The 26,632-nt window shown below is 45.4% G+C and overlaps 2 protein-coding genes across 18 annotated transcripts in view; both read left to right on the top strand.

Moving 5' to 3' along the window:
• The window catches only part of PARP11 (poly(ADP-ribose) polymerase family member 11), a 40,129-nt gene extending 17,670 nt beyond the window's left edge, over nucleotides 1-22,459 (top strand). For 3 of the 8 annotated variants that reach the window (XM_005664071.4, XM_003126559.6, XM_013997828.3), the window contains 7 exons: nucleotides 952-1,080; nucleotides 1,929-2,049; nucleotides 5,090-5,165; nucleotides 8,593-8,665; nucleotides 8,745-8,875; nucleotides 17,111-17,262; nucleotides 19,591-22,459. In XM_005664071.4, coding sequence (XP_005664128.1) covers nucleotides 955-1,080; nucleotides 1,929-2,049; nucleotides 5,090-5,165; nucleotides 8,593-8,665; nucleotides 8,745-8,875; nucleotides 17,111-17,262; nucleotides 19,591-19,907 — 996 coding nt within the window. In that variant the 5' untranslated portion in view covers nucleotides 952-954 and the 3' untranslated portion in view covers nucleotides 19,908-22,459. Of the gene's footprint in view, nucleotides 1-951; nucleotides 1,081-1,928; nucleotides 2,050-5,089; nucleotides 5,166-8,592; nucleotides 8,666-8,744; nucleotides 8,876-11,159; nucleotides 15,106-17,110; nucleotides 17,263-19,590 lie in introns of those variants that run through there. The other 5 variants (XM_085025170.1, XM_085025169.1, XR_014845484.1 and 2 more) reach the window with 4 other exon arrangements.
• A 37-nt stretch (nucleotides 22,460-22,496) lies between these two features.
• The window catches only part of CRACR2A (calcium release activated channel regulator 2A), a 176,244-nt gene continuing 172,108 nt past the window's right edge, over nucleotides 22,497-26,632 (top strand). For 6 of the 10 annotated variants that reach the window (XR_014845458.1, XR_014845459.1, XR_014845460.1 and 3 more), the window contains exons 1-2: nucleotides 22,923-23,061; nucleotides 24,032-24,139. Coding sequence is in view for 1 of the 10 variants with exons in the window: in XM_085025159.1 (XP_084881285.1) it covers nucleotides 24,135-24,139 (5 nt within the window). In the remaining 9 variants the exon portion in view is untranslated. Of the gene's footprint in view, nucleotides 23,062-24,031; nucleotides 24,140-26,632 lie in introns of all 10 variants that reach the window. The other 4 variants (XR_014845478.1, XR_014845465.1, XM_085025164.1 and 1 more) reach the window with 3 other exon arrangements.

Raw genomic sequence — 26,632 nt, forward strand, 5'->3', positions numbered from 1 at the left:
TGCTCTGACTCTGGTGTAGGCTGGCAGCTACAGCTCCAGCTTGACCCCTAGCCTGGGAACCTCCATATGCCGCAGGTGTGGCCCTAAAAAGAAAAAAAAAAATCATACAGGAGTTCCCACTGTGTCACAGCAGGTTCAGAATCTGGTGTTGTCTTTGAGGCAGTGTGGGTTTGATCCTCAGCCCAGTGCAGTGGGTTAAGGATCTGGCATAGGTTGCAGCTGTGGCTCAGATTTGATCTCTGGCTCAGCAATATCTATATGCCATGGGTTCAGCTGGAAAAGAAAGTAAAACAAAAAGAAAAAAAAGGAAAAATCCCCAAATCAGATGTCAGATGTTTATTTTGGTCTTAACTAGCTGTGATAGCATGAATCCTTTGGACCAAATACGTGAACATCTTATAAGACAAATTTCTCAGCACTCCAGTGAGAATCTGGAGTGCTCTTAGATACTGAAATGAAGTGTCGAATGGGCACTAACATATCCTACCCAAGTGTATTTTTATTTGTCTTATTTGTTAAGCGATGATATTCAACATTTAAAAAAATAAAGACCAGACTTTCAAATCAGATCCTGGATAGTTGAAACAGAAAGTGAAACTTGTGGTTTATTTCATAATCACACCCTGAATCTTTCCTTTTTCTTTCTAAGAAGTCCACTATGGAACTTGTCCTATAAGCAATTAACACCCCACCCCCAAGTCGTTTCTCTAGCAGTCGTTGCCAGAAACTGAAACTTTATAGCCCATGCTCAAGAACGATGTGCAGATGTCACAGGCAACATTTTTGAATGTTTCCCTTCAGAGCCAGTACTGGAGCTAGCTGCTATTCGTCACCGTCACTGTGGGAAGGACACTGGGCATACAGTTCTTTATGAGAAGAAAAAGGATGTGTAAAAAGCACACTGATTATTAAGAACACAGTTTCTTCCTCTCCCTCTCTCTGGCATTTCAGGAGATGTTTCACAAAGAAGAAGAATTCTTAAACAAAACGACGGACAGCGAGATGGACGAGATGGACACGTCCGACACGCAGTGGGGCTGGTTCTACCTGGCGGAGTGTGGGAAGTGGCACATGTATCAGGTACCTCGCCCCCCCCACCGCCCCCCCCGCCCCCCGAGGGGACTTAGACTCCCGTCTCGTCATCTCGTGGACGTGAATGATGAGCACAGGCAGTGCCTGAAGGAAATCAAACCTTGAGAAAATCAAAGCGTGTCCCGAAAAGAACAGTTAGAAATTCTCCCGGTCCTTTTCCTCTCCCCAGTTTTCTGCAGTATCGTTTAGGCGAAGTGGTGTGTGTGTGCCGTGGGTACGGAGGGCGAGCGTGGCTGAGGGTTGCATGGTTTCAGCCCACGTGAGCGCGGCCAGGGCTGATTTGGTGGACGGAGAGGGAAGAGACCAACCCACATGAAAGGCCTCTGTGCGCCAGGGTTGGTCAGGGGTTGTGCAGCTGTCTTCTCTATCCTCACCGCACCCCGAAAGCCAGGGTTGACCCTCTGTCTTACTGGCAAAGACAGGGAAACTCAAAAAAGTTGTTAGGATCTGTTCTGAGTCACACCGCTGGTTAATGGTTAAGCTGAGATGGGACCCCATCCTCAAAAGCTTGTGGTCTTTTTTTTCCTCACAAGGCTACTTAAAGAAGATTTCGTTTGAGCCACTCAGGAAGCATCATTTTGGCAATAATTTGGAAATGTTGTAATAATTTGGAAAAAAGCCTTATAACAAGGGGTTTCTGGTTTCTTTGCTGGAAATCCTTAAGCTGTGTTCACCAGGCTCTCTTAGCCGTGCTTCCCCGGTGTGTTGGGAACTGGAACAGGTGCTACATTTCCTCTGTCCCTCTGTGCTCTGTCTCTGTGCCCACAGTCCCACCTCTGTGGCCAAGCCTTTCATGTGAACAGCTGGTAAATGAAACTTTCTGGTTTGTCTTAAAGCCGGATACCAACATTCAGTGTTCAGTTAGCAGTGAAGATATCGAAAAAAGCTTCAAAACAAACCCTTGTGGCTCCATTTCTTTTACTACTTCCAAATTCAGCTACAAGATAGACTTTGCAGGTATGTTTTTTTCCCTAATGGTTGTGTGTTCTTAGTATATTGATAAAGTCTAAAGTTCTGAAGATCAGGATTAGTTGATATACTTGTAAACAGCCAAGTAAATCCTTTTTGTAATACATGAAAATGCCTCTGCAAAAATTCAAAATTTAAAATTTTGAGCACCATTGCCTTTTATAAAGGTGTATTTATATGTTTATGGATACTAACAAATATGGAGATTGTCACATATTTTGAGTTCATGTAATGCTTCTCTTTGAAGGAATGCAAAACGACTTTAAGCTCTTGGGTTTTTTTTTTTTTTTTTTTTTTGTCTTTTTAGGGCCCCACCCACAGCATCTGGAGGTTCCCAGGCTAGGGGTCTAATTGGAGCTACAGCTGCCCACCTATGCCAGAGCCACAGCAACAACAGATCCTTAACCCACTGAGTGAGGCCAGGGATGGAACCTGCAACCTCATGTTTCCACTGCACCAGGACGGGAACGCCTAAGCTCTTGTTTTATTCATCATCTTTTCAGGCTTTTATTTTATTTTTTCTTTTTAGGGCTGCACCTGTGGCATGTGGAAATTCCTGGCTAGGGGTGGACTCAGAGCTGCAGCTGCAGGCCTTTGCCACAGCAACACAGATCCAAGCTGCATCTCCGACCTATGCTGCAGCTGTGTCAATTTGAACAAGGCCAGGGATCGAATCCCCATCCTCACAGAGACAACGGCGGGTCCTTAAGCTGCTGAGCCACAGTAGGAACTCCTCTTTCAATCTATTGAAATAAATAGCAGTCTTTTTTACTTAAGAATCAATCAGAGAGGTTAAGTGACAAAATCATTTGTAGCTCGTTTAGTTTTAAGACCAGAGTTCAGCCGAATGACCCCTCTCTTGGTGTCTTTCCCAGAAAACTACTCTGCAATGGACATTGCCTTCTGCCATTTTCAGATTTCTTTGGCTCTTTCACAGGTTAGCTGGCTAATCTGGGAAGCAGCCCCACTTTGGATTTCAGCCCTGATCCATGGGCATGTTTTTGTGGATCCCATGAAAAACTGTTGAATTCACCCCCTTCGGCTTCAAGCTGCCAGCCTCTGCTGTTGACTGCAGAGGCAAACGCGACCTAGATGGGAAGGCTTTCCTTATAAAAGTGCCTTTGGGTGGCTGCAGAGCTTGGTCCTCTAGGTGTTCCTTCCCAGAGTCACGATGGAGCCTTTATGATAGAATCAGTGGAGTGTGATGGGGAGCCTGGGTGGGAAACCCTAGGAACTTCCCTTGGTTGAGCCAAGGCCCAGAGATGGTGGGGGGGGACTTGTCCAGTAGATGTTGATGCAGCCAAACCTCTCATGCTGATGGTGCCCCCAGGGCTGGTGGTGGTTTTTTGTTTTGTTTTGTTTTGTTTCTTTTTTGTCCTTTAGGGCCGCACCTGCTGCATATGGAGATTCCCAGGCTAGGGGTCAAATCGGAGCTACAGCTGCTGGCCACAGCCACAGCCACGACAGATCCAAGCCGAATCTGCGACCCACACCACAGTTCACGGCAATGCCGGATCCTTAACCCACTAGAGCGAGGCCAGGGATGGAACCCGCAACCTCAGGGTTCCTAGTCAGATTCGTTTCTGCAGCGCCACGATGGGAACTCCTGGTGGTGGTGTTCTTAATCAAGAGTTAAAACCGTGAGACTCTTCCTCCTGAATAACTGTCACATTTTTTTAATGACATTAGGCAAACAGGCTGCCTTTAAGGGGCCCTGTCATTTGTCTTTCTGACTCAGCCTACAAGGAAGGTGTTGGCAGACACTTTAGTCTTGTGTCCACGCTCCTGTTTTGAAGCAATACTGAGACATAATGATATGCAGACCTCCAGCTTCAGGCAGAGGATGGAGTTTGTCAGAGCATTTGCTAGGTGGTCCAGGAAGCCACATGTTTCTGAAAGAATATTTTCTCCTAAACTCTATTTTGGGAGGCTTTCTCTCAGTGCAGTTTATTTAAAAAAATCTTTATCAGAGAATAGGAGTCACATATAGTAACACAAGCTGCCAACCTTCTATAGGATGATACTGTTTCAAAGATACAAGTATTAGCATTTCCCAGGTACCATTTGTAAAGGTAGCTCCAGCCATTCTGCCACAAGCCAACTCAGTTTCTCTTAATGAAAATGGTGAAAAGTAAACTCAAAAGGATGAGGTCAAGAAGAAGGCACCACAAGCCATACTCTGTTTGCCGAGGTGACCTGGCTTGGGCCCTGCCTGGTGGGCTTGCCAAGGCGTGCAGAGTCTAGGAGAACACAGAACGGGGAGAACACTGTACCCAGCTTTTGTGCTTTTGGAGTGGAGTGATGCCAGTTAGACAAGGTGCACTGGCTAGGAGCCCACATTAGGACTCAGCACCCAACTCTGTGGGTTTGAGGAGATGGGCCTGGCAAACACCGCCACAGTGGAGGAAGAGACGAGAAAAGAAAATGATGCTTGATTTAGATCACTGGTCTTTTATCATGGGACTCACTCACTGAAGTCTACGCTGCGTCTAGCTAGGATCTCTCTTTTTTTTTGGTTTAGATGTACAATTTAAAGAGAAGGCAAGAAATGTACACATTTTTGAAACTCTGAATTGTGCAAGTTTTGTAATGATAATGTGTCTTTTTAAAAAATCATTCCCAACATTTTTGGAGAAATCAAAGTACATTTTTCACTCAGGAAACCAACCAGAAGATTCAGTATTGTAATTTCTTTCTCTTCCTAGTACTCTTAACTTTGCTCAGTTGAGGACTCTCCTATTTTCATGTCAGTTTAAGCTCAGTATGATACGGAAAGAGTAGACCCTGCAGGCCAGGCAGTGTGTGAACTCAGCGTCCTCAGGTGTGAGCTTAGATCAAGCAATGGAGCTGCTTTTTGGGGCATGATAAGCAGATGTCTGGCAAAGTGTCCCCAGTTTGCTGTGTTTGTCAGCTACTCCCAAAGCTCCATGACTCTCGATCCCCGTGCAGTGTAGCTACAGATCTTGGTGACAGTTGATAGCACCGTGTGTTCCTCTGACTTATCTAATATCTTTGTCTTTGTGCACAGAAATGAAGCAAATGAATCTCACCACTGGAAAGCAGCGCTTAATAAAAAGAGCCCCCTTTTCTATCAGTGCTTTCAGGTATCGTGAAGAGAATAGGGGTGGAAAGAATGGGCTTTCTCGCTCTCTCCTCTTTCTTACTATTTGACAGAGGAACAAATAGACTGGAAATGTTTTGGTAGGTTATTTCATGATCTTAACATTGATCTTTGCCGAATTTCATGTAAGTTGATGAAAGAGCAGTATTAGCGTTTTCTGCTGGTATTTTCTTTCCTGTTGTCCTTTTCATTTCCCCTTATATATTTGTATCTTTCAATTCTTTAGAACAGTTTGCATGGTAGTTACAGAATGCTGTATGGTCTCTACTATAAATCCTTAAAATAACCTATGTTGATTTAGCTTGGAAAGATTCTCACGGAATCATCTGCTTATGGGTTATAAATCCTAGGTAATACCTGCTTGTGTTCTCCAGCACTAAACCCCATTGGGCGACTAGTAATTTCAAATTTGTAGTGACTAACAGGGACCTAGGAGGACAGGAAGGGACGGGACAGCTGCTTGCTCCTTGGATCTAGGGGACAAGTTCTCCTTTTTCTCTCTCCTGCTGTCTGTAGCCTAAAAAAGAGAGGAATAAATGCCAGAGAAGATTAAATATTTGTTATTCATATGAATGGAATTGAAGGGAAAAACCTTAGACTATGTCTCCTATTTTCCAAAACAATTCCTCCATTAAGTATTGAAATTCTTTCTGTTCAAAGAATTTAAAAAGAAATAGGAAAAAAATGCTAGCATGTGAATTGTAGGAGATGCCCGTTTCTTTTTCCAAGAAGATGTTTTGAAGGGATCAGAATAAAGAAAGCAGTGTTTAGAGTTTCTACCAATTTGTTTCTTGAGACTTCTGGCTCATATTTTAGGATCATGATTTAAAAGTTAATTCAAGCACTTTTCTAATGTGTGAGGAAGGGAGAGAGTCTTACTTTCTTACCAGCTACACCATATCCCCATCCTTAAGTATAAGGAATTTAATAAAAGAATTACTTACCTTCAAAGGGTGTAAAGTCTGGGAGAAGAATGAGACCTAAGAATTTAACTGTATGTCATTATATCTGGGATCCTTTGCAAGAAGAAGCTTATGGTGAGGTCCAGCATTTTCTCTCACAGACCGTCCAAGCCATAGAACAGAGACAGGAGAGGGAAAGAATGAACCAGAACGGAGGACAGAGAGCAAGATAATCAAAGAGGAATAACAGTTAGGTTGGGTACAGAAGCGTGATGAAGATGCTTTTTTTTTTTTTTTTTTTAGGGCTGCACCCGCAGCATATGGAAGTTTTTAGCCTGCACCCGAAGGCTAGGGGTTAAATTGGAGCTATAGCTGCTGGCCTACGCCAGAGCCACAGCAATGCAGGATCCAAGCCACTAGGCCAGAGCCACAGCAATGCAGGATCCAAGCCACGTCTGCAACCTACACCACAGCTGATGGCAACACCGAATCCTTAACCCACTGAGTGACGCCTGGGATCGAACCCGAATCCTCATGGATCCTAGTCGGGTTTGTTAACCACTGAGCCATGAAGGGAACTCCTAGAGATGCTTCTTGATGTATTATGGGAATACAGCTGAGCGCTTGTGACTTACAAAGTGAACAGTGCATTTCCCGTTGGCAAGGAATTGGCAATTAACTAAGGCTACCAACCTTTAGACGAATAAGCAAACAAAACCCCTTTTCTAGCTAAAAGATGCTTCAGGCAAAGTAAAACAAAAAACACCCCAGGAAAGCTGTTGTTACTCATTATCGCAGTAATGGGCTCCTCTCTGTAGTATTTGAAGTGCTTTTAGTAATCGAAGTAGAAGACCCAGAGCCTCCTAGAAGGATGAGTAAAGAATTTGAACCGTTCTTGCAACCTCACCCATAGTAATAGAAATACAAATTATACAAGATTATTTCTTACTATCAGATGGACAAAATTTCCAAAGTTTGATAACACACTTCTTTGGAAAGGTTGTTAGAAAGTAGGCATTCACTGCATATCTGGTGGGAATGTCAATGAGTAGCGCCTTCAAGGAGGGCATCTGGGCAGTTTCTGTCAAAATCACGAATAAATATGTTCTTTGGCTTAGAAGTGCCATTTCCAAGATGTTACCTAAAAGTTGACAAGTTGGGCACATACAGTGACCAATGGACAGTCTTGATCTTTGCTGCAGCCTTAACAGAAGCAAAGAGATGAAACAGCTCAATGTCGTCAGCAGGGGGCCTTGTAATCAGCAGGGGTGTGTCCATGCAGCAGACCCCTTGCACCCAGGAAGCTGAGGAACCCGCCAGGGTTAACTGAGTGTCTGCTGAGCACCGGGCTCTGTGCCGGGATGGTCTCCACCTACTGATGGGGAGGAAGCTTGAAGAACCTAGTCAGTGAAGAGAAAAAAAGCTGCTGCAAAAGATGGGATTATGCTACCATTTGTATGTGGGGAAAAATTGGCTTGCGTTAACCTAAGGTATTTCTGGAAGAATACCCAAGAGGCTAAAAATGATTATTGGAATTGAAGTACGAGAATTAGAGCAAGGACTGGCGTGATAGGGAGACTGTCACTGTTCCCTTTTTTTTTAATGCCCATTCATTTTAAAATCACATGATTGAGCGGTTTTTTTTGTTTGTTTGTTTTTCGGCCTTACCCCTGGCACGTGGAAGTTCCCAGGCTAGGGACTGAAACTGTGCCATAGCAGCGACCTGAGCCACTGCAGGGACAATGCCAGACCACTCTATGGTCTTTTCAAAGTTAAAATGAGTTAAAAAATAAACTCAAGATAGGCTTGAAATTTATGAATCTCTTTCACAGCCTCCAGACACAAGAAGGGTTTCGGATGTCAGTTACACCTTTTGCCATCAAGCTCCCCAGAGTCATTGTCTTTATCTGTGTTCACATCCAGTGGCTTAAACATGGTAGAGTTTTCAGAGCTTAACTGGCTATGTGCCAAGTGAGATCATGATGATGTGGATGGTGCAGGAGGATAGCGGGCAATAAAGGGAGAAAAGTTTAGGTTTGAGTTCAATCTTGAAGGAGATGTTGAAGGTATGGCTGAGGATGTTACGTAACAGGCAGTATGAACTAGTGTCTTTTTTTTTTTTAATTAAGAAAGATTTTGTTTTGTTTTCCTAAATCAAAAATTTGATTTTCATCTTAGAGCTTCCTTTTCTTTACCTAAAACCTTTCTACGTTTAAAAGAAATCCTGGCAAATTCAGAAAAACGAGACCGCATTAAACAACTGTTTTTGCAATCTTAAAGTTATATTGGACCAGATGTTTTCCATCACATTTCTCAATTCAGCCCCTAAAAAGTTGCACACGAGTTGGTTTTCGATACCTACCATAAAATAAAGAAATCAAGGACCACGCTTAATTGCATTTGTCGCAACACCTCCATGTGAAAATTCAGCTCGGGAGAAAATGTCTAAATCTTTGACAGTGATCATAATCAGCTTCTAATGTTTTGTTTTGTCTTTTCGATTTGAAGTTACATCTGTGAAAACGAGGCCATCCCCCTGCCCCCCCACTGGGAAAATGTGAATACTGAGGTGCCTTATCAGGTGAGACCAGCACTTACCCACTACAAGTGAAAGAGATTGGAAAGGACCCCAATAAAACTGTGCACACTTCTTTTTCCAGCTTATCACTTTGCACAATCAAACACATGAATATAATGAAGTTGCTAGTCTCTTTGGGAAAACAATGGATCGCAACAGAATTAAAAGAATTCAGAGAATTCAAAACCTAGACTTGTGGGAGTTCTTTTGCAGGTGAGACAGTTTCTCCTCTGAACCCTCTCCTTGGCCTCTGAGACTTTTCCGGTCTCAGAGACAGTGAAGCACAAATGTTGAATCATGTTAATTGTCAGTGGCGCCGTGGGAGCTGTGCAGACATGCACCGTGCTTTTCTCTTGCGGTAGTTTGACCTGGTTTCTCTGTCCTCTCCTTCGTCATCCTCAGGCACCTGTAAGTCAGCCCCAAGCTCCCAAGCTTCGCTTACAACGCCGTCTCTTCCTCACTCCTTTCAGGCAGCCAGTAGCAGAGTCAGCGTTACAAGGGAATCTGGGGAGCTGTTTATAGTTTAGTTGATATGACTTTGTTGGCTAGACTTACTTGCCTGTAAGTCATTTTTTTTTTTTTAATTGTGAAGGACAATGTAAAACATACCTTCAGATTTCCTGCTTCACCCAGTGTTTGTATTGTAGATTTAAAATCTCCATTCATGGGGTTCCTGTTGTGGCTCAGTGGGTTAAGAACCTAACATAGTGTTTGTGAGGATGCAGGTTCAATCTCTGGCCTCACTCAGTGGGTTAGGATCTGGTGTTGCCCATGGCTGTGGTGTAGGCTGGCGGCTGCAGCTCCGATTTGAACCCCTAGCCTGGGAACTTCCATATGCCACAGGAGCAGCCATAAACAGAAAAAAAGAAAGTCTCCATTCATTAATTTAAGTTGGAAATGACCCATTGAATTGCTCAGTGTGTACGTACCCTAAAAATAAAGCTCAGTGTGTACGCACCCTAAAAATAAAGCCTGCAAGAAATGTACAGGTGTAGTCCACATTAACCTATTGTGCTGTTTTTTTTTGTGTGTGTTTTTTTTTTTTAGGGCCGCACATGCAGCATATGGAGGTTCCCAGGCTAGGGGTCGAATCGGAGCTGCAGCTGCCAGCCTACACCACAGCCACAGCAATGAGGGATCTGAGCCACCTCTATGACCTACACCACAGCTCACGGCAACGCAGGATCCTTAACCCAGTGAGCAAAGCCAGGGATTGAACCCGCATCCTCGTGGATACTAGTGGGATTTGTTTCTGCTGTACCATAACTGGTACTCCCTCGTGCTGTATTTTTAAATAACAAGCATTACTTACAGTAAGGGATTTCTGGAATGCTTGTATTAAATTTATGTTGAAGATTTGATTTCTAATATTTTTAATACAAGCAGATTTTTTGCACATTTTTTAAATTAAAATATAGTTAAGGAGTTCCTGTCTTGGTGCAGTGGTTAACGAATCCGACTAGGAACCATGAGGTTGCGGGTTCGAGCCCTGGCCTTGCTCAGTGGGTTAACGATCCGACATTGCCGTGAGCTATGGTGTAGGTTGCAGATGCGGCTCGGATCCCGCGTTGCTGTGGCCCTGGCGTAGGCTGGTGGCTACAGCTCCGATTCAACCCCTAGCCTGGGAACCTCCATATGCCGCCAGAGCGGCCCAAGAAATAGCTAAAAAAAAAAAAAAAAAGACACACACAAAAAATATAGTTGATTTATAGTATTGTGCCAATTTCTGCTGTAATACAAGCAGACGTTTAATATTTAGTCAGGAAAATTGAACCTTGGTATCCATCATACTGATGTAACATTTATCAAGATTTATCATCATAATCTACCTCTTTTTTTTTGCTGTTGTTGAAGTATTTTAAAGCAAATCCCAGGTCTTAAGTCATTTCATTCTCATTCCCCTGAAAATCAGGCCTACTTGTCTTTGACTATGATACGTGGAATTCTTTTGTGCTTCTGGAAGGTCAGTTCCTATGGCCTGAGTAAATTCCGGGTTTTGTTCTCATAATCATTTATATTATAAAATAAGGGTTTTCAGCTTATATTCTTTGCAGTTTTGAGTCTTTGGACCCAGCCCACTTTTATTTGTGACAGTTCTGAGTTTAACTGAGTTTTGTTTTGTTTTTGCTTTTCTAGGGCCGCACTCGTGGCATATGGAAGTTCACAGGCTAGGGGCTGAATTAGAACTGTAGCTGCTGGCCTACACCACAGCCACAGCAATGCAGGATCCATGCTGCATCTGTGACCTACACCACAGCTCAAGGCAACGCCGGATCCTAACCCACTGAGCGAGCCCAAGCATCAAACCCATGTACTCATGGATACTAGGTGTCGGGTTTGTTCCCACAATGGGAACTCGAGTTTAGGTTTTATTCAGTTCTTGTCTAGGTGATGCTTTTGTCAAGGAAGATGGAAGCCCTCTTTGATTTTATTCTCTCAGTGAATAAAGTAAGTTTTTCTAAAATGTTCTGATGAAAACTTAATTCCCTCCTCTTAGTCAGGCCCCCGAAGTGGAGCGCCTCTCAGTCCTCCTCATAATTGGAGACCTTGCTTAGGTCTCACGTAGAAATGTTCCAGGGAGTCTCCAAGACTCAGAGTCTGACAGTGGCGTGATACCCTGAGAACCTCGCTGGAAACGGTTTACCCTGTGCTGCCACCCCTGATGCTACGGAACATTGGCCAATAGAAATCTGTGATGGGAAGCCACCCTGCCACCTGCTGTGACAGTAGAAAACACTGAGTCTTTTTGGAAAGAGAGCCTGTCATTCTGACATCTGCCTGCAGGACAGAAGTAACCTGGTCCACATCATTGTCACATAACCTGGGACTGGCTGTGCGAGCGGGAAGCCCATGGAAGTCCCCAGCGTCGCTTGGCACATGGCCCAGTCCTTCCTCCCCTTCTCCCTTCTCCCAGAAGTGTCTTCTAGCAGCAGCTCTGCAAAGGCACCGTTCTAGACACTGGGGACCTGTGAGTGCCCAGGACCAGATGGACAAGGAACTGGATGTTGCACCACCGAGTGCAGGGCGGGCACAGAGTGAGGGTCTCTCTTCCCCCCGCTGACAGAAGTAGGTGTTTGTTGTGGCACAGGGAGTGTCACTGAGCATCTCCTAAAGACGGGGGGCATGTAGGCTGCACGCAGGAGGAGTGGGGAGGCCTGAGGCCCGGGCCAGAGTTGGATGACACGGGAATTTGTAAACCATTGAGAGAATTTCAAAGAGAACAGAAGATGGGATGGGTGGTCTAAGAAGATGCTAGAAAAGTCCCCGAGAGGTGGAGCATGCAGGAGTTTGTGGGAGGCCCCTTGGCTTGTTGTGTGATGCCCTCCATCAGCCACACTGGAGTTGAACTGACCCATGGTTGGGGTCCAAGAGTTGGCACAGGCTGGGCCACGCAGGGCCTTGGAGAAGCAAACCAAGGGGCCTGGACTTTGTTCCTGGGACAGAAAGCTACTGCAGGATTTTAAGCTGGAGCGTGATGGAGCTGATCTGCATTTTAGAAAAATAATTGATCAGGCTGTACCGCGGAGAAGGGGTTTAAAGTGGTGGTTCTCAGGCAGGGTGACTTGCCCCCCAGAGTCTCTGTGGCAGTGACTGGAGTCCTTTTGGGTTCCCGTGGAGGGGGGTGGGGAGGTACCACGGCATCTCGGGGTGGAGGGCCGGGAAGCCTGACACCCTGCAGCACATGACAGCCTCGAACACAAAGGATTAGCCAGCCCCAAAGTCAGCAGTGCCGGGCTTGAGAAACTGGTTCAAGAGGATCACAGAAGCAGGGTGCCCAGCTCAGGGAGTTATTTCAGTCATTACAAATGGGGCGCGTTGGATGGTCTGAACCAAACACGCTCACTGTTTGTAGCACGAGTGGGGGTCCACTGCCAGATGTTACGGGTACAGAATGATACCGTTTGGAACTTGATTTAACGCGCGTGAGGGGGTGGGTAAGGGAGGTAAGAAAGATGATGCCAAAGTCTGTTTTAAGGGAAGGGGGTGCAAGAGTATTTACGTTAGTTCAGAAATGAATGTGGGCTTGGGCACAGGTAGGCAGGCTAGTGGGGGAACCTAGTTTCCATCCTGTGACTTTCCCTGAAGGTTCCTGAAGCCCCAGAGGCCCTGGAACTCAGTGTTGGCCTTTCTGGAGCGAGGTTGTGGTGTGTGAGTCTCCACGTTCTCTGAGTGCCCTAGTGCTGGCCCTAGTGCACACTGTGCCCAGCCCGCCGGGTGCAGAGCTGTGCCCTCACCATCCCCGTCTCCTCCAGTTGGTGTGGACACTCCATCCTCTCCACTGGCCGAGCAGTTCTGGCGCCCACAGTCCCGGCCCTTTAACCCACAAAGAAACTCCAGTGAATTCTCAAACCAGAGTCCATTCGAATCTGGGCCTGAAAAGGAGTGATGAGTAAATGCCCTGATTTTAGGGTGGTTTTAGGTCATTACAGACCATGAAGTTTGACATTTGAGGACGTATATTAAACAGATGTCTACTTAGGAAAAAACAGAATGAATCTACTCGTGCTCCACTAACTAAGAGGCTTGCTGTAGTGCTAGGTGGATGAGCCCCTTGGTTGGATAAGGTAATTTGATTTTTCCAAGTGGTTGAGAAAGGTCCTTAGGATGGAGGTGAGATGGAGAGATGGGTGCCCAATGATAGAACCAGGGCAAAAAGTAACATTTGGGTAGAAGGCTCATCAAAGGGTAGCTTGAGTGGCATGCATGCTTTCTTCTTGAGCCCTTCCACATTTTTTTTTCCTAAGGGCCACACCCGTGGCATATGGAGGTTCCCAGGCTAGGGGTAGAATCGAGCTGTAGCTGCCGGCCTACACCACAGCCACAGCAATGCAAGATCTGAGCCGCATCTGTGACCTACACCACAGCTCACGGCAATGTTGGATCATTAACCCACTGAGCGAAGGCCAGAGACCGAACCTGTGCCCGCGAGGATCCTAGTCAGATGCGTTTCCGCTGTGCCACGATAGGAACTTCCCCTTCCACATTTTTATCAGGACTTTGGGTGAAAATGTAGAAGGCTTGCTTATCACACTTGTGGAAGATTGGAAGCTAGAAAGGGTAGCGAACTTCGAGTATGAATTAATCAGGAGGCAGAAGGACTTGGGCTGACTGAAACAGTGAGTCAAAACAAATATTATCTTTTTTTTTTTTCAGAAAAGATCTTTTTTCTTAATTAGAAAAGCAGCAAATGTGCATTGTAAAAAAAACCCCATCAGACAGTACATACAGGTCGAATCATCTGCCACGATTTGTTCTATGTGAAAACACACTGGCGTTTTCCGAAGTAAATGTTTGTTTAATGCACAGCCTCCTAAGGTCATGCTTAATGGTCTGAAAAGACCGTCTCCGGCAGATGAAGGCACGTACATTTGAATTTTGATGCAAGCTGCCAGAGGTCTCTGGAGAAAGACCGTATAACTCTCCACTTCTCCCATTGTTTAAGGGCAAGGATCCTTTCCCTGGAATTGTCACTAAGCTGCGTATCCTTATAACATCTCTACTTTTAAAATTACTGTATCAAGATAAAGTTTAATTGAAATAAGCCTCCTGCATTTGGTTTATAAGTCAGTTGCACAAACCTCGCAAGCTGAGAGAACTGGCTTGAGAAGGCCCAGGGAGTTTGAATGACTGCAGGCTTCCTCAGCAGCGCGATGGCTGGTGCAGAGCGACCCAGCCCCACGCCGTCTGACAACAGCAGCCTCGGTTTCTGTTTCTTTCTTTCTTTCTTTCTTTTTTTTTTGTCTTTTTGCCATTTCTTGGGCTGCTTCCGCGGCATGTGGAGGTTCCCAGGCTAGGGGTCAAATCTGAGCTGTAGCCACCAGCTCTAGCCACAGGCCTACGCCAGAGCCACAGCCAGAGCCGCAGCAACGGGGGATCCCAGCCGCATCTGCAACCTACACCACAGCTCACGGCAATGACGGATCCTTAACCCACTGAGCAAGGCCAGGGATCGAACCCTCAACCTCATGGTTCCTAGTCGGATTCATTAACCACTGAGCCACAACGGGAACTCCCTCGGTTTCTGTTTCTTATCAGCATTTACGCACCAGAAGTTATCCTGCAGATTCTTGGCCACTGAAGCCTGTCTAGGATGGAGAAAGGCCTGGAACCTCCACAAGAGGAATAGTTGCAGTGGTGTCTGTTCACCTCGTTATTCCTGGATATTTGCAGAGTTGTTTTGTGTGAGAGTATTGGGATTTTTCTGTGTTCAGAAGGGAATGACTGAGACCAGAGCAGAAGTACCGGGAAGGCAGATTCTCGTGCACTGTTGGGTGGATGGCTTTCTAACAATCATGGCCCATCGCAAAGAGATTGCAGAGAGGGGAGCGCCTGACACAGGACAGTGCTAGGTAGCCGTCACTTACAGAGATACTAGGCGAGTGGTGTTTTTTTAATCTTGAAAACGTCTTTTTTTATTATTATTAAAGTATAGTTGATTTACAGTGTTGTGCCAGTTTCTGCTGTACAGCGAAGTGACCCAGCCATACACACACACATATGTATCTATATTCCCTTTCTTATATTATTGTCCATCATGTTCTATCCCAAGAAATTGGATATAGTCCCCTGTGCTATACAGCAGGACCTCATTGCTTATCCAGTCCAAATGTAACAGTTTGCATCTACTAACCCCAAACTCCCCATCCACCCCACTCCATCCCCTTCCCTTTGGCAACCATAGTCTATTCTCCATGTCTGTGAGTCTGTAAAGCATTTTCTTTTTCTTTTCTTTCTTTTTTTTTTTTTTTTTCACTTTATAGGACCATGCTCGCAGCATACAGAAGTTCCCAGGCTAGGTGTCAAATTGGAGCTGTAGCTGCCAGCCTACACCACAGCCACAGAAACTCGGGATCCAAGCCGTGTCTGCGACCTACACCACAGCTCACAGCAACGCCAGATCCTTGACTCACTGAGCCAGGCCAGGGATCAAACCTGCATCCTCATGGATCCTAGTCAGATCTGCCAGCCACTGAGCCACGAAGGGAACTCCCTGTAAAACATCTTTTTAATGAAATTTTTTTCTTTTTCTTTTTTTTTATTATTATTTTTAATAGATATTTCCCCAATACAAATTTTTTTCTACTGTACGGCATGGTGACCCAGTTACACATACATGTACACATTCTATTTTCACACATTATCATGTTCCATCAAAAGTGACTAGACATCATTCCCAGTGAATGAAATATTTTTAAAATGAAAATGCAGCACATAGTTTGCAGACACCCATGTACCTACCAATCAGATTTAACATTTTAATATTTGTGGCATTTTCTCCATGTTTGTATCTGGAGTGTCTGTTTAGATACAAAGCATTACAGATAGAGGGGAAGTGCCTCCCCCACCCCCATCCTGTTCTCTTTTTTTCTTCCCAAGGTTGCTGTGATGCCTTCTTATCCATATTCAGATATATGTTTTGTTTTTTTAGGGCCACACCCGTGGCATATGGAAGTTCCCAGGCTAGGGGTCTGGTCAGGGCTGCTGCTGCCAGCCTGTACCACAGCCATAGCAATGCGGGATCTGAGCCGCATCTGCAACCTACACCACAGCTCTTGGCAACACTGGATCCTTATTAACCCATTGAGGGAGACCAGGGATTGAACCCGCATCTTCATGGATACTAATTGGGTTCACTGCCACTGAGCAGAAACTCCCATCCTTGTTTTTATGTTTTTACTACCTATGTATATATACCTCTACAATTCACATCATTATTTTGAGTTATAGGTCTCTATTTGCAACATTCTTCTTACATTCAATGTCATTTTTCAAGAGTTATCTATGTTACTACATGTCGATCTAGTTCATCATTTTAACTTTCATGTATAAATAATAATTCATTTTTCTATGAAAGAAATTTTAGGCTATTTTCAGTTTGCTTATTTTTCACTATTACAAGAAGTCCTACATTGAATATCTTTTTATGTGTTGGAAGAGGTTTATCCATTGGAAAGAAGTTGAACTGGGTGGCTTAATGTCCCTTCTAGCCCTGAGATTCAAAATTCAGGTCAGTTCAACAACACGTCCTGCTCTGGGGATTAAAAAGATGAAGGCACAGTACTTGCTCCAAAAACTCACTGTTTAAAGACTCTGTGAACTGTGTGTTATTTATTGTTTGTAGTGTCATTTTTAGGCATCGGTCAAGCTTGGCTGGTTTAGGCAATCAGTCCCCTTTACTGTGCTGGAGCATCGTCTGGAGTATCTATAGTTTTGGGTGTAATTTTCAACCTTAAGTCTCAGTGTTAACTAATAATTTTGGATGAAATGATTTCGGTGTCCAGGAACATTTGAGATGATTTCTTTTCTGAGCCATGTGTGCACCTATGATTTATGTTAAGGAACTGTTTTCTGTTTCACCCTTTCTGTTGAACTTTGCTCCTTGAAAAATTAATAATGCCATTTATGATATATTGCCATGTGTTTTGTGTCTGTGTATTGTGTCTTTAGGAAAAAGGCTCAGCTCAAGAAAAAAAGAGGCGTGCCTCAGATTAACGAACAGATGCTGTTTCATGGCACCAGCAGCGAGTTTGTAGAAGCAATTTGCATTCATAACTTTGATTGGAGAATAAACGGCATTCATGGTGCTCTCTTTGGAAAAGGTAACGCTCAGAATTCCAGGTCCCAGCTGAGTGCTGAGAGTCCCTGAGGCAGAACTGATTGTAATTCAGGGCCTTGAGAGCCCTGAGTTATCTTCCTAGTTTCCCTATTGCGAGAAGACTCATGTTGAATATCCTTTTATATGTTGGAAGAGGTTTCTCCCTTGGGAAGAAGTTGAACTGGATGGCTTAATGCCCCTTCTAGTCCTAAGATTCAAAATTCAGGTCAGTTCAACATGACCTTTTTATGCCCTACTCTGGGGATAAAAAGATTTAGGCACGGTACCTACTCAGGAAACTCACTGTTTAAAGACTCTGTCATCTGTGTATTATTTATTGTTTGTAGTGTCATTATTGTTTGTAGGCTCAGAGACTGACATACCCTTAGTCTCTGAGCCATGGAAAAGCCACTTCTTGCATGTAAAGGATGGAAGAAGACTTTGTACACCTCTCCCAGGTTAGCCAGCGCCCTGCCCCAGTCATTCAATGGGCCTCGTGGCCAGAGGACCTGATTTTTGCATTACATTTAATTTCCGTGGGTAAGCCTATGCTCTAAACTGTTTCATGTCAGATGTATAGAGCACTGTGAAATAAATTAATTGCTGTGTATACATTGTACACAGGTCTATTTTTTGTTTACTTTTTATTTTTAAATTTTATTTTATTATTGTTTTTTATTTTTTTAGAAAACGATAGGTAGGAATGCTAACAAGGGAAATCCTCATCTTTTTCCTAATGTTGTGAAAGCCCAAGGTCTCCCGCTTATGTCCACTGCCCAAGCAAACTAAGGAGAGAGACGTGGGGGAAAGGTCAGGGGTGGACATGTATTTGTTCCTTGTTGTGTACCTTCCCTCCAGCAAGAGCACTAGCTACCACTCAGGGTCAGGATATGCTGCATTTTTTCAAAGTAAATTAATTTTAAAAATAGCGACCGAAAAGGCCATTGCATTTATTTAACTGTAAGAAGATCAGAAAGGTGTTACATAAATCCCATCGGATTTGGGTAATATGAGACTTTGCAATTCGTTTCCAAAATTTTTAAAGGAAAGTACTGCCTCCGTGATGCCAGCCTTGTAGGCCTTCCAGTTGGGAGAGTGGGTACTTCACCGAGGGTTCATATGTATTTATTTATTTGTTTATTGCTTTTTTTTTTTTTTTAGGACCACACCCACAACCTATGGAGGTTCCCAGGGTAGGGGTTGCATCGGAATTATAGCTGCAGGTCTACGCCACAGCCACAGCAATGCCATATCTGAGCCGTGTCTGCGACCTACACCACAGCTTACGGCAATGCCGGATCCTTCGCTCACTGAGCAATGCCAGGGATTGAACCTGCGTCCTCTTGGATCCTAGCTGGATTCGTTAACTGATGAGCCATGAAGGGAACTCTGAGGGTTCATCTTAGGCAGTGGACCAGTGACCTCATTCTTTTGGAACGTTCAGGTGTCAACAGCATCACTCTCTCTGCAGAAATCTTTTCCTGCATGCAGGGTTCTCTTACCCCCAGAAATATTATTGAAACTGATAGCCCGTATCAGAGAAGTGTGGTTTCTTGGGGTTTGAAATCATCCCCTCAGACGTGTGGTTCACTGTGCTGTCCAGTGTTTGGTGGATGCTTAGATGGGTGGCTGGCAGGGAAAGAAAAGGGTAGAAGGGGAGTTCCCGTTGTGGCGTGGCAGAAACAAATCTGACTGGGAACCATGAGGTTTCGGGTTCGATCCCTAGCCCCGCTCATTGGGTTAAGGATCTGGCATTGCCATGAGCTGTGATGTAGGTCGCAGATTCGGCTCAGATCCTGCGTTGCTGTGGCTGTGGCTGTGGCCAGCAGCTGTAGCTCCGATTCGCCCCCTAGCCTGGGAATCTCTATATGCCAAGGGTGCGGCCCTAAAAAGCCAAGGGAAAAAAAAAAAAAAAAAAAAGAAAAAGAAAAGGGCAGAAGGAAGTAGAAGTGGGAGGGAGGTCCGAGCAATCACAGTGCAGGTCCTGCCACTTGTAATCACCGAAACCGATTGTCCCTCTCTTACATATGGGGTTTCTTTATAAGCCTCTTTTTGAAAACACACATCGGGTAGCTGCGTTTCGGCGGGGATGGGGACGGTGTTGCTGGTGGGGACTGGCGCTAACAGACTCTCCCAGTGACAGTCTGCATCCCAACTGTCCTTAGCAGAGGGGGTTCTCTTCTTCTCTTTAGAATGACAGGCGAGGAAATTCCACGTCTGCTTTTGGTATACGATTCCATGTGTCCTTTCCTCTAACCATCATTGTGTTTTTGCTTGTGTCTCATATTTTCCTTGGAGTAATCTTGGCTCTTTGGGGTGCTTTTTGTTTAAGGAACCTATTTTGCTAGAGATGCAGCTTACTCCAGCCGCTTCTGCAAAGATGACATAAAGCATGGAAACACATTCCAGATTCACGGCGTAAGCTTGCAGCAGCGGCATCTGTTCAGAACATATAAGTCAATGTTTCTCGCTCGAGTGCTCATTGGAGATTACATAAACGGAGACTCCAAGTACATGCGCCCCCCTTCCAAAGACGGGAGCTACGTGAATTTATACGACAGCTGTGTGGATGACACCTGGAACCCCAAGATCTTCGTGGTGTTTGATGCCAACCAGATCTACCCGGAGTACTTAATAGACTTCCACTGATTTCACATCCAAGTCAGGGGGCAAGGAAGCTTGAGTCTTTTTTGCTGGGAGGTTTGCTCTCCTGTCACCTAGCCACTACATGTCAATTATCTGATACTTTGGAAGCAGATAGGAGCAAAAGTGGCCTCCCCATAAAAAGACATACTGACTTTGTGGTTGGTTTTTTCGTTGTTTTGTTTCTGTCTGTTTCTCATGTCTGTCGCTTGTGTTTGTGGAAGATTGATGCGGTGGCTGTTTTAACACCTCGGGTGCAAGACGGCGCTGCAGACTGAATCAGCTGAGTCGCTCAGAGTCTTTAAAGTTTACGCGTGTGTCTTCAGGGTAAATGTGTTCCGTTCACATAGACTTACTCAAGTATATGTTCAAGAAATAAAAATATAGACATAAAAGTGCCCCTTCAGAGGAAGTGAGCCTTTGTAAATTGAATTCAGAAATTACTGTCCATCAGTTACTATGTTGCTTTGTTAGCCTTCTGAAAGGGGGATGGAAATCCTTGAAGCAGCCTGAGTACCTTGAGAGAAATCCGAAACAAGAGAATTATTTTCAGTGCTGCCAGATGAGCCAGAAGGAGAAAACCAGGCCAGGATGCCCTGTGTCCAATGCCTTCGAACAGCGGGCGGAAGTCTGACTGGCCCTTCTGCCTCCCACAGCTGAGCCGGCCGCGCTGCAGCGCCCTGACGTCTTATACCAGGACTGCACAAGGAATTCACTGCACCTTCAAAATGAAGCTCTTATTTATTATTTACGACATCTACTTTCCTTTTGTTTAGGGGTCCCTACAATGATTACTTCTCAGATATTTTTTATCTGCTCTCCCCCCCACCTCCCCTCCACACAGCTATTCAGCAATGATTTGTAAAATTCACACTTCTCAATTATATCTCCCCATTTTAAATCACTGCAGAAAGCCTGGGCTGCTTGAAACAAATCTGGCTTATTCTTTGGAGTAGAAATTGGAAGTCCACTAAGTGTCTTGACAAGCCCGGTCCCCGTCATAATCATGCAGAGTGGAAGCTGTGTGGCTGCACACCTGTTCTTCTGTTCTCTTCTAAGGGAGAATGAGTAATGTTGGAAAGCTTCCTACCGTAAAGCTTCCTTCCTCCTGCTCTAGCAGCAGCCAGACAACAACTTGGCAGAGATGTTATATACAGCAGTTCAGGTGTCAGGAGTCCGAATTGGCCCTATGATAGTTAAAGGTTTTTCCAGCCTTGTCACAAATCAGCCATGTGATGGTTAAGAGATTTTTTTCTAAGATGCTATCTGGAAAAAAAAAAAAAAAAGAACACTGGTATCTTTTCTGGAAAACCCTTTTCTAACCCTGTCTACTCCCAAATTCCCTTTCCTTTATCCTCACCCAGCTTTGGCTGAAAGGAGGGGACATAATTGAACTTCTGCAAAACCCAGTAAATGTCCAGGCCTGGGAAGTTCGGGCCCATCACCTGAACTGGGAAAGCATCTAGAAAGCACACAAACAAGGAGTAGGGAGCAAGACTAGGCATAGGGGTTCTTCAACTGCCGTGCGACCCAGAATTCACATTGTCCTGCCAACGAAAGTAAGCACTTAGTGTACAGGAAACAGCACAGGCCCAATACATTGAACCCAAGCGACAACAAAGATTTCCTGACTCTGATGCACAGGCTAAAGCTGGTTTCGATGATGTGCTGTTGGTGTTTAGACGGAACACATTTTAGAAACATGCAGAGGTCATGAGGGAAAGAACGGAGGGAAAGTCACCAGGCTGCCCCGTGGGGGGTGGCATGCTGCTGCGCTAGACTAAAATGATCCTACAGATGTTAGGAATTCAGGTTTTCAAAATCCCTTTCTTCTACTTATTGACATACCCTGTCCTCCCCCTCCATTGTTAATATTTTAACACTTCAACATGGCTATCTTTTTTTTCTTTTTTTAAAAATGACTTTTCTTTTTTCCATTATAGTTGGTTTAGAGTGTTCTGTCAATTTTCTACTGTAAAGTGACCCAGTCACACATACATATATACATTCTTTTTCTCACATTATCCTCCATCACGCTCCATCACAAGTGACTAGATAGCTTTTTTTTTTTTTTCTCATTTAACATGACTGCCTCTCCCATCACTTGAACAGAATAACTTGTAGCTTTGGCGGGTGATTTTAGCTTTAGACACAGACCAGTCTTGTCTCCAGGAGACTAGGAGCCCGAGGTTGAAACTTGCAAGGCATCCCGTGTGACCTCTGACTTTCGCTAGTTGGCTCGTGTGTAGTAAGAGCTGTGCACTGCAATAGACATTGTAAGAAAGAACTGTGCTGTGATTCTTGTCCAAGACTGTACTCCAACCCCCCTTTTATAAGAAAGAGCTGATTCGGATAAATCGTGGGCGTGTAGTTAATTGATTAGCGTTCTCTTTGTTGTGATCCATTGGCTGAGTTGAGAATCGTATCATCTGTGTGTAATAAGACTGGACATGACCGTTTGCCCTGTTTTCCTGTCATCCCGTAGTATAGAGGGTGGAGTGGAGTGAAACCATTCCAGATTCATGAATAAATGATTTTAAAATTCTCCATTGAATAAACTCCAGCTGATAGTGACTTTTATTTTTCACTTTGGTCGTAGCAGCCTCCGGGTTAAAAATGAAAATGTGTTTAGACTTCTAAAGAAGCAGTCTCCTAAATCTTGTGCTGATGAACAGGAAGCTTTTATATTAGTGAAACTTTCATTTCTAGGCTGTTCCAGGGAGAACGGTCAAGAATTTGGAGCCATTTTTGACGTATGAATCTGTTTTTCTGTGGAGTGATTAAAGCTCTCCTTAGCGGGTCCTGGTGGTTTCTGTACAGCATCTGTTTGTGGTTGGGCTGTCTGTGTCTCCCCTCCACCTCTCATTATTTAAGCCTAAATTTCAAGTTCAAACAATGGACTCTGCAGGCATTTGTTGCCTGTGATGCAACAATTTGTAACCAACTTGCAAGTGGGGAAGCTCTCTTGTTCTCAGTTTGAATCATCCTGAGCAACATCCACTAAGATAACCGGAGGGGAGAAGCATTTACTCCATGCAACTGAAAGTTCCAGAGCAGACCAAGGCCTGGTGCCTTTGCTCTCCTTGGCTCCCAGCCCAGGGGAGTGTTCTCTTGAGCTGAAGAGTGTGCTTCCTGAGCCTGCCAGCCTCTGTCACTCCCGGTATGTCCACCGTACCTTTTTGAAGCCAGTTAGACATTGCACTTAATCTTTAAGCTTCTGTTGGGCAAAAAGGAAGGGATCAAAAGATAACTTAATTGGGAGTTCCCTGGTGGCTCAGTGGGTTAAGGATCCGGTGTTGTCACTGATGTGGCTCCAGTCACTGCCGTGGCATGGGTTCAGTCCCTGGCCTTGGGACTTCCACAGGCTGTGGGCTTGGCCTATATATATATATATATATATATATACACACACACATGCACCTTAGTTGTAGAGCTGAGAGAAATGCAAAACACAGCAACCAAAGCCCACCCGTGGAAACAGGTCCAGGTCTCCCTTCACTAAAACCATGTCCCAGGCTGTTTAAATGCTGGACTGTTATGAAAGCCCCTTATGATGGAAACCCAACTGAGCTTTGATGATGGAGAAAGGTGACATCTTTGCAAAACTGCCTCAGCCATCCAGGTGTTTGAGGTCACCTCCTGGGTGGCCAGGAACAATGTTACAATGAGTGATCCTGGTCATGCTTCCATCTCAGATTGCCCTGTGACCCTGGGCAACGGCGTTTTATTTATTTTTCAATAAGCATTGGATTTTGCCTAAAACAGTCCACTCCAGATGATAGTGTACACTCTGTACTTGTAAAGCGAAAAAGGAAAGTTAACGAAAGAATAGCAAAGACAAAAGTCTTGTCAAAATGATTTTTTTTTTTTGGTTTTTTTAGGGCCCCACCCACAGCCTATGGAGGTTCCCAGGCTAGGGGTCGAATGAGAGCTGTAACTACAGGCCTACGCCACAGCCACAGCAACGCCAGATCTTAACTGAGCGAGGCCAGGGATTGAACCGGTGTCCTCCTAGATGCCAGTCAGATTTGTTTCCGCTGAGCCACAATGGGAACCCCTTAAAATGATTTTTGATTAGAAACCTTAGCAAAGTGATCTGGCTTAATTTTACACCTTTGCACCCAATGCAGGAAGAGGTTTGGTGAAAAAGGCCGCCCCGCCTCCTTTCCTGTGAATGATTTGACCGTGATGCTTGGGCACTGCTGATGGAAGAAAGGAACATTCCGAAGAAATATGAGGTACCCTGTTATTGGGGGCTCCTGGCTGGTGTGGGTGACAGGTACAGGAGAGATGAGCTCTCAGCGCCCTGGGAAGATGTTCACAGCTCATCCATTAACCATCACTACTGCACAGAGTTAGTTTTCTGCTTCCACACTTCCAGGCTGGAGGCTGGTTTGGTCTCTCTCTTCCCCCCACCCCTTCCTCCACTGCCCTGTGCCCCATCCACCCCAGGCTGGAAGGTGTCGTGGTTATCCTGACACCTCACATACCTTCCTGGCTGGGATGGCTCAGCCTCCTGCTGTAAGATTATGTGATGCCTTTTCTCAACTCCAATTGCCTGGCTTTCATTCCTCAGCACTGTAGGCTGAGAACTTGGCTTTTATTTGAACTTTCTCCCCATGAGGCTGCAGATCTAAGAAATTAGCATTGGTCTTATTTATTTGCAAGTGGCTTCTTGTGGGAATGGAACATAGGGTTATGCCAAAGACATTTGTGTTTTCTGCGGCTTCTTGGCTTTGCTGTCCCCTCTACCAAGAGGTGACACAGTAAGCGGATTCCTACTCAGATTCATGCTAACCTCGCTTTTTAAGCCAGCTCAGGGGGGTTGCAATCCGGCACTAAATTTGGATCATCTCTGCAATATGAACTGTAATTCCAGCTTGTACTTCCTGTGTTTTCCTGTCCCTTTTTAAGAAATATCTTTCCCTGAAAGGCTCCTTTCACTTTAATGTCTCCTTGGCTGGCACCTGGAAGCGGCAGGCGTTCTACGTCCACGTTTGATTAACACCCTTAGAGAATTGGTGTTCCCGCCCTGTTTCTCCTCTTTATTCATTTCAGAAAAAAGATCAAGCCCCACCTTGGGAGCACTGATCTGAGTTTTATTTCTGGCCTTGCTGTTTGGCTCCGTGTGACCTTGGACACCTCACCAGAGGGGGAAGGTCACTTTTCAGAAGGTGAAGTTTGGAAGGACTGACCAGGCTCTTGTTAGAAGAAAAGCATGTGGCTGGATTTCGCTCGTCAATGCCGACCCGGCTGAGGACGAGAGGCAAGAGTTTGGGACAGGAAGGGAAAGGGGCCGACCCGGTTCTCCCTGGATTTGTCCTGCTACGTGGTCCCTTCCCCTGGGAGTTCATGACTCTGAATCCCTGCAGCGGGCCAGGCAATGACCGCGTCCACCTTGGCCCCACCTTCATGGGACTTGCTATCCAGCTGGAGGACACATCTGAACTGTCACAGGAGTGATAGGCTTTTACTGAAAGGGAGGTTGAGGCCATTCGGGAGCCTGTGAAAAAGAGATCTAACCTAACTAGGGGATAGGAGATGGCTTCCCGAAGACGTGACATCTGAACGTGGAGACCTCAAGGGTGGGTGGGCATCAACTGGGAGGGTTCCCACCACAGCCCACCAAGCCCACTAGGCTTCAGGGGAGTTGAGGAACAAGGTGTGGGCTGGAGGCTGATGGAGCACTTTTTATCATTAAAGTGAAGGTGACAGAAGGTGACAGTCACTAAAGGAACCAGTGTGTGTCGCCCCCAGTGCCTGCACCCAGCCCTGGGGACCCACCTTCAGGGAGCAGGGCCAGTGCTAGTGGTGCCAGGGGACAGGAGCAGGGCTTGCAGAGACTTTTATTCAGCAAGAATACAGAGGCTTGTTAGGCAGAGTTGTTCATTCCAGCCTCCAGGCCTTTGCTCCTGCTTTCCTGCCCCCACCTCCCCCAAGAACACATGCCTGCCTACCTCCCTTCTACCTTCAAAGTCCTATTTATCTGAAGCTTGGGCTCTGGAGTCAGACGACCAAGCTGAACCCTGGCTCCACTACTTGCCAGCTGTGTGACCCTAGGGAGCTTTCTTAACCTCTCTGTGCTTCACCTCCTCGTCTGTAAATGGGGATAAAAATAGTGCCTACCTCCTGCGATGAAACGGCATCTGTAAAGTGCTTAGCATAAGCCCTCCGGAAATGTGAGCGGGTGTTAATACGTAAGACCCTCACATATTACAGGACGTGTTCTGTAACTAAGCTCGCACAGACCCGGTATTCCCGTAGTACCCACACCGCACTTAGCTTTGGGGCGTTCTTTTTTCTTCTTAGCATTTCCTTGGTCAAGGTCCTTCCGCCAGATAACCCCAGAAGCAATCCAGGAGCTAGGCAAGCAGGTTTGTGGAGGAGGCGAGCACAGACCGGGAGCTGCGCCAGGTCCCAGGAAGAGGGGCTTAGGAAGAGCGTGAGGAGGGTTTGGCGGAAGCATCTAAGGAGGGGGTTGCCCTGCCCTGGAGGCTGCCAGGAAGCGGGCAGGTCTGTGATTGGGTATCTCAATGGGTCTTTTCCGGAGGCAAGGAAGACTAGCCAGGGGATGAGCTATAATTTGCGAAGCAGCAGCAGACACCCATTCTGGCTCAGGGACGGGTGTTTGGTCTTGCGTGGATAGCACACTGACCTTATTTTCGTCGGCACTCAGACAAAAATGTGAAGTGGCCTTGCCCTGTCTCATTTTGTCGCAGTGTCCTAGTAAC

Source organism: Sus scrofa, chromosome 5 (genome assembly GCF_054392235.1).
Source record: "Sus scrofa isolate SSC_HxYL_T2T_F1_AM1 chromosome 5, Sscrofa_HxYL_maternal_Yorkshire_Landrace_v2.0, whole genome shotgun sequence".
Taxonomy (NCBI): Eukaryota; Metazoa; Chordata; class Mammalia; order Artiodactyla; family Suidae; genus Sus; species Sus scrofa.